This window comes from Haplochromis burtoni, unplaced genomic scaffold (genome assembly GCF_018398535.1).
Source record: "Haplochromis burtoni strain Fernald_Lab_line unplaced genomic scaffold, NCSU_Asbu1 Contig_1012, whole genome shotgun sequence".
Taxonomy (NCBI): domain Eukaryota; kingdom Metazoa; phylum Chordata; class Actinopteri; order Cichliformes; family Cichlidae; genus Haplochromis; species Haplochromis burtoni.
The window spans coordinates 71,786-81,783 of record NW_024583373.1 but is presented as its reverse complement, the minus strand read 5'-3'; the positions used below and the strand labels follow the sequence as shown (position 1 = coordinate 81,783).

At 40.7% G+C, this 9,998-nt stretch overlaps 1 protein-coding gene across 3 annotated transcripts in view; it reads left to right on the top strand.

Annotated features, from left to right (window-relative positions):
* The first annotated feature begins 2,729 nt into the window (after positions 1-2,729).
* Positions 2,730-9,998, top strand: part of siah1 (siah E3 ubiquitin protein ligase 1) — a 29,574-nt gene continuing 22,305 nt past the window's right edge. The window contains exons 1-2 of one of the 3 annotated variants that reach the window (XM_042216323.1): positions 2,730-3,191; positions 5,621-6,065. Coding sequence is in view for 1 of the 3 variants with exons in the window: in XM_005951561.3 (XP_005951623.1) it covers positions 3,182-3,191 (10 nt within the window). In the remaining 2 variants the exon portion in view is untranslated. Of the gene's footprint in view, positions 3,192-3,293; positions 3,307-5,620; positions 6,066-9,998 lie in introns of all 3 variants that reach the window. The other 2 variants (XM_042216322.1, XM_005951561.3) reach the window with 2 other exon arrangements.

Here is a 9,998-nt window from a genome sequence, read left to right as displayed (position 1 = left end):
GGTATTACACTTTAAAACGGTAAAGCACACAAAAAGCCCCCTCTCCTCCCCTCATCATCAGCTCAATGCATTTGTCCATGTATCTGCAGGGTAAGATGTTGTACAGTAGTGTAAATTCTAGTTGTAGCTTTGTTAGCATCAAGCTGACAAATTGATTGGCCTTTCTGTTGCTTGAGCGTAGCTGGTGAAAGTGTGTTCCATATGTTGTGACAAAATGTGCTGAATAGTTTCTTTGTGGGTGAATACAGAGGAGCCTTTCAGCAGGCGCCGCATGCGTGCATTGTGAATTACACTGTTATAGTGTGTATGAAAACTTGGAGTGGGCCACTTAAGAACAAAGAACGGCATGTTTGTTGAAGCCTAGCTTGTTTTTGGCCCCCCCCCCTCTACTCATGGTGTCTTTTTCCCACTTGTATCTCTTTGCATTCTTGTATTCCCCAGAGTGCTTATTTTCCGTATACTTCAACTTTTCCTGACTTCAGTGTGCAGCATATCTTAGCTTCTCTTAGTGCCCCCCCCTTTTTTTTTTTTTTGTCCTTCTGTTTTCACATGTACCTGAGGTGCTATGTAGTTGTGTTTGTTTTGTTTTTTTTCCAAGGTATGTGTTTGTTTTGTCTAAAGCAAATGGCTTTAAAAGGCTGCAGATTAACCTAAAGGAAATGTTGTTTTCATGATGCCCACATGGTGATTTCCGTTATATCAGATCTTGTCAATCTGGTATCCATTGAGAAAGTCAGAAATGAATTAGGCACTCTAATCTAAAATGGTTGATGAGACTTGGTTCCTTGTTAAGTGTTTTATAAGTAGAAATACAAATCTAAATTGATTGTTCTTTCTTAGCATGGTGAAAGCTTTCGAAGTGTGCTCATCCATTAAACTAACAGTGGCTAGATTTACTAACAACCATGAGTTTGTTCCCTGTTGTGCACAATGAGATGAGCCCAGGCATATCTGAGAGCAAGAGTCCCCATTTAGTACTGAAGATGAGAGCTACTTCAACAACCTCCAATAAGGACACAGTACTTTGCAACATGTACAAGAAAACTGTCCAGATTAACCTCCTAGGACCTGCATCCACATATGTGGACATCACATTTTGGGTTATTTAGACCAAAATACTCAATTTTGCACTACAAGGACCTGATATCCACTTATGAGGACATTATACTCCCACTGTTCTATCAAAATTTGAAACAAATATCCCCATATGTGGCTCTCATTTTTCTTAGAAACAAAAATCAGGTAATTCTTTGTTTTTACATTCATCGGGTCCCAATATGCCCAAATATCATAGAGAAATTTAAAATGCATGCCGTGGAAGAGTTCGGGTCTTAGGAGGTTAAAGGTGTAAACGACAAGTGTTTCTCCACCTTTAGCCAGCACAAATACACTGAAGGTGCAGCCAGACTTTAAAGGACGAGAAGCTAGCAGCCGGTGACTTGGGACCGAAATGTAAACACACGACTCACCCAGCGTGGCAGGAGTACTCACTAGCTGCGCTTCATATGACAAGAATAACAAACAGTGGATGCAAATTACTGATGTGGTTGAGCAGCTGGTTTGAATAGCTTGACCCAACATCTGAGGTACAAACTTTATTTTAGTTTAAAATAACTTCCAGAGCATTCTCAACAGTCACAGAAGTTATTGTTAAACAAATATGTTTTACCTGAAGTATCTAGAAACAATTTCACCTAGGTTACTTTTGTGCTGCGTCACTAGATATAATACTGCTTCTCCTGGCATCTTGTTTCAAAAGATTGCCTCTTCAGTATCCGATCTTTGAGTGATGATTTATCAACCCTGCTTCCGGGTCCAAACTACACTGCATTTATTAAGGCGGAGTGGGGAAAAAAGTTAGCTTCACTGCTAATGTGTTTATATCATGCTAATATACTGTAGCTGTGTAGCTACCCACCACGTAGCACATTATTATATACCAGCTAGCCCAACTTCAGTAACCCTACAACCGTCACTGCTGTTTAGTTTTCTGTCTTCATTTATGTTGGAAGTGACAGCAGAGCTGTACGTCTTAATTTTTCAGAAACCCCTCAGTCAGAACATGCTATATCATGTTTAGGTGGAAACTAGCAAGCCAACTTCCTGCTTGCTTCTAACTCTATTAACCTTCATAAACTCTGTTTTCATGGATGCCTGGATGTTAAACCTATTTGTTACACCTGGTAAAGCGGCCACATTGATCATTTTATTAAAGGTGAAAGGATTTAGACAGTTTGTAACTCTCAGTGATGCCGTAGTGTTCATTTGACTCATTTAAAAAGGATTGAAAATGATCTTTTATTTAGTTGCAATTATAAATGGTGCTGCCTGCAAGCTGAAAGTATCAATAAAATGTTGTGACCAGCTTTTTGTCTGGATTATTCTATATTGAAGTAAAATGGGCATGATATTTCTGGCCATATCGACATGATAATTTGAGGCGATATCACCCACCCCGAATTACAATGACAAATGTGCTCTATATTAAGGGCAGAATGAAATTTTCTCTGGCAGATGGCAGCTGTGTTTTGAAATGTACATATGTGCACAGTTTAGCCCACATGCAGTCACCTCTGTAGAGGATCACATTATTATGACCCAGACACAATGGCTACATGTCAGAGTTGTAACAGAGGCACTGACTGAACAATACTGGAGACATTGTGGAGTAGGGCAAGACGGCACAGTGTGAATCAAATTTTTTTTTTTTTTTTTTTTTTTTTCTTCCCCCAATATATAAAGTCTCGTGCTAATGTATGGTGCATTAGCAGCACAGTGAGTGGCTTAAATGCCTTGAAAGGCTGGTTGTAGTTCGTGGAAGTGCACTAAATCTGCTGTGCCCCTCCTGATCTCCTATAGCCAGCTGGCACCATTTTAAAAACTAGACTGTCATGATGGAAATCCAGCTTATCGGACTGACTTGAGCATGTTATTAAAAATTGTTAGAAATTACAAAGCCAGGCTTCATGTTTAGCTGGTGAAAAATGTGTGTAATTTGGTGTACTTTACTTGATGGTTATTATTCCTGTTATATGGTAGGAACATTGTTACGGTGGGATCGGTCTGAACCAGTATCCCTCTAGCTTTGCTTTTCTAACTTGTGTTTGTTTACTTTGCTCCCTTTTCTTTTTCAGAGGTCCCCACATTTCAAGAGGAGACGAAAGCCTTATTTGGAAATCTTATGGACGAAGGTGTGTATTTTAGTTTTTCCCCCTGTTCATCTACAGTTATAGTGCTTATACCAGTGTTTCCAGCAGGCTTTTTAACCGTATCTGTCCTCATTCCTTTTGTAGTCCTAGCTACGGGGTGAGTTGTTTCCTGTTTTGGGAATTTGGTGCTCTTAATTTACTTCACTTGGACAGCACCTAACACACTGTAATTGTCTAATGTAACACATGGAGGGGTATGCAAGATGACTTTAATTTCACCTTTTTGTCAAACGTGCATACACTACTGTGTGATCGCTTATTTTCTAAACAGAACATTGCATAGCTTTTCCCTTTTTGTGCTTCTCCTGAACACAGCAGGCTGTGTGCACAGTCATTGTTTGTCTGTTCTTTCTGTCATCCTCCTGTCCACCCTCTCGACACAGTGCAGTATCTCTCTCTGTCTGGTTAGCTGACTCACTGTTCCTGTCTCTTCAGTCTCTTTGCGCACATGATTTTTACCTTCTTCGCACACCTTTTGCTGCACCCTTCTCTGTAATGTATAATTTTGCTATAAAGGAGAAGAGTCGTCCTGAATTACTCAACAGTGTGTTTCGATTTTTATTTATTTATTTTTTTTTCTTGGTTGGAGGGGTGATAAAGTAAATTCAGGCTGCAGAAGTCATTTCTAAGCCACCTGCTAACAACAAAAGTTTGCTGCTTGTCTATTCTTTTCCTTTTTCTTGGGAGCAGCACCCCCTTGGCCTCTCATGTGTCAGCTAAACAAGTGATGCTATGTTTATCCCTCCACACTCCATTTAGCTCTGCAGCTTGTTATAGCCTTATATGCCGCAAACTACTTATTGTTTCATCATATGTATTGTTCAAGCCAGGAAACTACAAAGGAGAATAATTCGGTATCCTTTAGTCTGGTTTGTTGGTGGCATTTTGTGCTAAAATTCCAGCTGTTGTTAGTGGTAATATTATAGAGATTACTATTAACAACACAAAATAGCTGTGTGTGTGTGTGTGTGTGTGTGTGTGTGTGTGTGTGTGTTGTGTGTGTGTGTGTGTGTGTGTGTGTGTGTGTGTGTCTGGGTTTAGTGTGTGTGTGTGTGTGTGTGTGTGTGTTGTGTGTGTGGTGTGTGTGTGGTGTGTGTGTGTGTGTGTGTGTGTGTGGTGTGTGTGTGTGGTGTGGAGTGTGTGTGTGTGTGTGTGTGTGTGTGTGTGTGTGTGGCTGGCTTCTCAGCTGCTAGACTACAAAACCCTTCTCCCCCTTTCATGGCCCCTTGGTTGAGGTCCAGTGATGATCTATTTCAGTAAAGTATGTTGAGCCATACATTAGTTCTGTTCAGTAATGCAGCCAGTTTTCTTCAATAAGATGGTGCTGCAGTGTACTCTTGTGTGACAGAAGCACTAATCAGCCACACCTTAAGCGCACAGACGTCCTTTCACAGAAACACAGCTGGTAGCTGACCTCCACATTTACCAAAGTAGTAAGTTCACGGTTGTCCTTTTTTCCCTTTCCCCACTCTCACATGAGCGCATGAGGTGCATGGCACAGTTGTCGAATTGAACAGAACAGATTCTACATTGTCATGATCATGTTAAGACTACATTCATATGGCTCTGTTTTATTTCGGTGTGTTTTTGTGGACACTAATTATTGACAAGTACACAAGTTTTATAAAGGTCTCAATAGATCTACAACAAATGACTCTGCAGTTATGAAGAAACTATTGTCTTCAAGCATAAGCGCTAAGCTGGTGATGCTAACACATGCTGGATATTTCAGTCTTGCCTTTGCAGAAAGTCCTGAGCTAATTTGGTCTCGCTGTTCCTGGTGCTGTTGCTAGCATGTTAGCTAGCAAAGACGTGCTATTAATAGCTGCTAAGGCAGTATCTCCATCGCAGCAGATGTGTTTACAGGCAGGCAGGCAGGCACAGGGAGCACTAGCTAATAGAGCGTCTGATTAGATCCAGTTTTTATGTATTTATTTTTTATTTATTTATTTATTTATTTATTTTAACCTCAGCACATGGCATGAGTGTGTGCATGTGAGCATGCAGACAAGATTTACCCTAGCAGGTAAGGCAGTGCTGCCTACTGGTAGCACTGCCAGCTACTAAGCTAGACATAAGAGGGATGCTTACACAAGTAATGGTGGCGTAGATAAAAGCATCACATTCAACACTCGTGGCTACAGGTTTACGCTATTATCTGGCAAATGACTCCACTGTCAGCAGGAAATGAAGTAATTATTATTGCTAAAACATGGGTTTTTAGTGCTGTTTGCGTGTTTTTCAGCAAAATTGTGTAAAAAGCTGAAATTTGTGACACTTTCTGGAGAGCTGGAGCTTGTGCAAAGAGAGCGTATTCAAACTTATGTGGCTCTAAAATAGCACAGTACAGCGGCGGCCTTAGTGGAGGATGGTCTCAAAGTGACAGTCTTATTTATTTGGTTTTTCTAAAGGTCTTCAAAAATTGCTGGTTATTGCTAGTTCTTTGAATCACCATCAAAGGGAAAGAGGAAGTGCTTCCCTTCTGTAAAAACAAGGACCCAAATGTTTTATCAAACATCATAATTTACTTGCTAAATGGAGGTAAGTTGCCTGGGAAGACCTCAGAAGACCACCTATGAGGGCCTCTGACTCAGCTACAGCAGCAGCTGAGTATGTTTTCTTCTACTCTTTTTGAAATTGTTAAATTTGTGCTAAGTTTGATCATGACTGCTCAATTCACCTAAGCTTTGGCAGCAGTTTTCTGGTGGTGTTAATTTCCCAGCTGTTTCGTCTGTCTACATATCACTGTGGTGTCTCATTGGCCGATTCTCGTCTTGTCTTCACCTCCCACACATACAGTCCCTTCTCCATATTATTCCTGTGTGCCGGCCCTCCCTGTGCTGCCTCTGTCTGTAGGTAGGTAGGGCTATAAAAAGGAGCGGAGTAGATGATGTAGTCCACCCAAATTACTGTACTGACCTGAAAAATGTGACCTGAGAAATATTCTTCTTATCCTTTTTTTTTTTTTTCTTCTTCTTCCCCCCCTCTGCACACTCTTGTTCTTCTTGCATCCTCATTGCGGTGTCACCCCATCAGTCTATCGCCACGCCACCTTCTTTTTTTTTTTCTTTCTTTCTTTCTGTCTTTCTTTCTGTCTGTCTGTCTCTGTCTGTCTGTCTTTCTTTCTTTCTGTCTTTCTTTCTGTCTTTCTTTCTGTCTTTCTTTCTGTCTGTCTGTCTGTCTGTCTGTCTTTCTGTCTTTCTGTCTTTCTGTCTTTCTGTCTGTCTGTCTTTCTGTCTGTCTGTCTTCCTTCCTTAACCACCTCCTTCCTGACTCAAATGGTTATGTCTGATTCATTCAGATCGACGCGTGTTTCCACCAATGGGGAAAAATATCCCTGACACTAGCTCACTCAAAATCGTGTAGTGGACAGCATCAGTCAGCTTTCAGTGTATAGTAAACATGAACAAAGTGCTATTCATGTTGGCGAGTAACGCAAGGATTTCATCATTTCTTAAACCACATTGAAAGTACTCAGCACTTTGCATATTCATGCCTGCCAGCTGTAGCACTGGCAGCTGATGCCATCCACCTCCTGCTTCCGAGTAACAAAGCAATGACGTACCTTAAAAAAAGGCTTCCTGATTTTTCTCTAAATTTTGACTTATTAACTGGAAGTTTTGAGAAGCATAACTCAAAGTTTAGGATTATGGATGCAATCTTTTTTTTTTTTTTTTTTTACTTTTTTCCTTTTCCAGTTGCGTAAATTAGCCTCCGTGCATTCTCCTCTTCCTCAACACAATTGTTTTCCTGCCAGTCACATTTGGCTGCCACCTCTCTCCTTTGCCTCACAGGCCATCTCATCCTTATCCACAAACCTGTTACCAAGGCAACTACACAGCACGATGGGAAACATCAGTGCCACACACCACATCAGAGTTCACTTTACTGTCTGGTTGTTATTTAAGTAAAGTGACAGGAAACCTGCGTAGCTGACTCGTTGCAGCGATGACAGTGTTTTACACCACAGTGACAGAATACTGAAGAATACTCTTCCTGCACTGTAGGCTTTTTTAAAGCATGGTAGAAACCATAAGATTTGGTTTTCACAGAAAGATGAATTTATTACCCCTTAAGATTCCATCCACTCTAAATATAATCAAAAAGCTTGCATTAGTCATACAAATAAGGAAGTGTGGTAGAATGACGAGTCTCCTGAGATTGCTCCAAGTGGGTTATCGTGATTTCAGTGAGGAAATGAAGCTCTCTGGTATTGGCACGGTTTGTGTGCTACAGACTGTTTAACTATGAAGTGTTTGTAATTCTGGAGATTAAACATTAAGTGTATGGCGAGTGTAATAAGCGCTGGATTGGGCCTAGCTGTGAGAGAAAGGATTAGCCCAGCATGTAGCCGCACATCATCATGCAAGCTGCAACGGGAGGAAAGAAGCAGAGTTTCCTCTTGATTTTTATTATTATTTTTTTTATTTATTTATTTTTGGTGTCGCTAACCGGACAAGATTTCCTATTCTGGGGTCCGTTCTTCGTACCTTGCTAAGTAAGTTACCTGGATTTGATTGTTGACGATTTCGCGTGATCTTGGATTGTTCGGTTCTCCGAAGCTCATCTGGGACTTGCTGCCATAGCAACAGATCCATAAGCGTAAACCTGCTCGGGAGCAGGTTTACTTTATGTAAACAGGATTAGATCGCGGCCACTCAGGTATGTCCGCTTCATCTATACGAAAGCAACAGCGATATTTTACCACTGTTTTTCCATAAATAAATATTATCAATGTAACTAAAGCTAATGCAGTATTTGATTCTGTTATTGATTTCATACAGATACATACAGGTCATTTCCTAAAAAAGGGGAAATGTACTATTAATCATTCTATTCCATGTATGTGATTATTTCAGATGTAATTCATATTTTAGAGTAGTAATAGTAAATTACTTCGTGTAATCAAGATGAGAGACCACGGCTATAAAAAAACGAAGGTGGATTTGGGAAGTCTGTCGCAGCCATGTCCTGTCCGTATACGCGAGCAGCCCATTGCGGAAGGTGCAAGATTGATAAGGAGAGTTTCCAGAATTCAGCGTATATTGCGGGACAGACAGGATCCTTTAGCTCAGTGCGACAGTGTGCTCATAGAGAGATATCGATATTCCCGTGAGGGTATTATTCACTTAACCAACTTGTTGACGAGGGGGTGCAGGACCACCACCTGTCTTTTTTTGCTCTGCCCTTTTCTTGGTTGCTGTTATAAACAAACAAACAGATTATTTCAGGGTCTCTTTCCAAGAGACTAAAAGCAATATGAGTGAAAAATATTACCATTCTGTAGAATATTCATATATTTCACTTTTACTTGTTCCCATGTTCTAGTGGGTCCTGGTGTGGCTCTAATGTGAAAGGGGATATAATGTAATATGATATAATGTATGATAACATAATAGATTTACCCTACTGGTGTTGGCCAGAGGGGCCAATGGCGCGATATGGTAGCCTCGCTTCTGTCAGTCTGCCCCAGGGCAGCTGTGGCTACAACCGTAGCTGCCTCCACCAGTGTATGAATGTGAGAGTGAATGAATAGTGGCATTGTAAAGCGCTTTGGGTGCCTTGAAAAGCGCTATATCAATCCAATCCATTATTATTATTATTATTATTAAATTACTTACGAGTTTAATTTGTCAGCAACTTTCTACCAGCCCTCTCTCCTTGCTTTTGCAGCCTTTGCAGTGTTCCCTTGCATTTTAATTAAACTCTGAGGGATTTCAGGAGTTTCAATCAAGAGTTCTTGCTCTGCTGCCGAAAAATACTGAGCGCGCTCCTTCGACATTTTCCCCGACCAATCAAAGTTTTGCAGATCAATGTTTCTACTATTGATGCATAGCCCCTGTTAAGCCACCCAGTGATCTCACATTACTTCATCCAGCTGTACTAATCGTCAACAACAGGTGTGTTCGGAGAACCGGAATAGCGAGCTCAAAGTTGGCGCGATGATTTGATCTTGGATGTGTCATTTGATCTTGGATGTAGTAAGCGAGGTACGAAGAACGGACCCCTGTTCACAGATGTTTGTTTATAAACACGGACAAATGAAGTGGCCATATAAAACAACTACATCACCATCGGGCTATAGCCAGAGGTTTGCATTCCAGCATCCTTTTGATTTCCACACAGCTTGTTTACTTTTGTGCAACCAGACTGTACAAACATGATTCAGGTCAGTAGAAAACTAGGGCTGTGCGATATGACCAAAATCTCATATCCCGATATGAGAATTCTATCGTCCCGATAATGATATAAATCAAACGTAACATTTTCTGTAAATTCTGTGAATCTCGGGCAGCTCGTCTTGCGGGAAGTGTTTCCAGCTGCGCGTCATGTAGCTGGAGTCGAGCGTTTTAACCGATGCATGAAACGATACATTTTTAGACATAAGTTGTAAAGGGCGCCGTTTTCTTTGAGTATTTATTACACGGCGTGCTGCGGGGAAAAGCCTGTTCTAACGTTTGAGTCTAAGGTCTATTTTTTAGCACCTGGCGACTCTTTTTTGCTTCTCATCCGTAAATAATCTGCTCTTTCACGTGATTCAGTTTATTTTGAAAAGTCTCAACAGGATCTTGAGCTTTATTGTGAAAGGTTTATGTGGAACATAAACAAGCGGACAAGTGATGCTGTTACTGTTGTTGTTGCTAAGCACAACGCATAAAAACAGGCGCTTCTCTGTCTGTAGTGTGGTTATATAAAATATAAGAGAACTTTAATAAGTTAATATAGCCACTACAGTGACCACCAAAACGATGAAAAATATTGCCGTAAACAGTTTATTTTGCGACACCA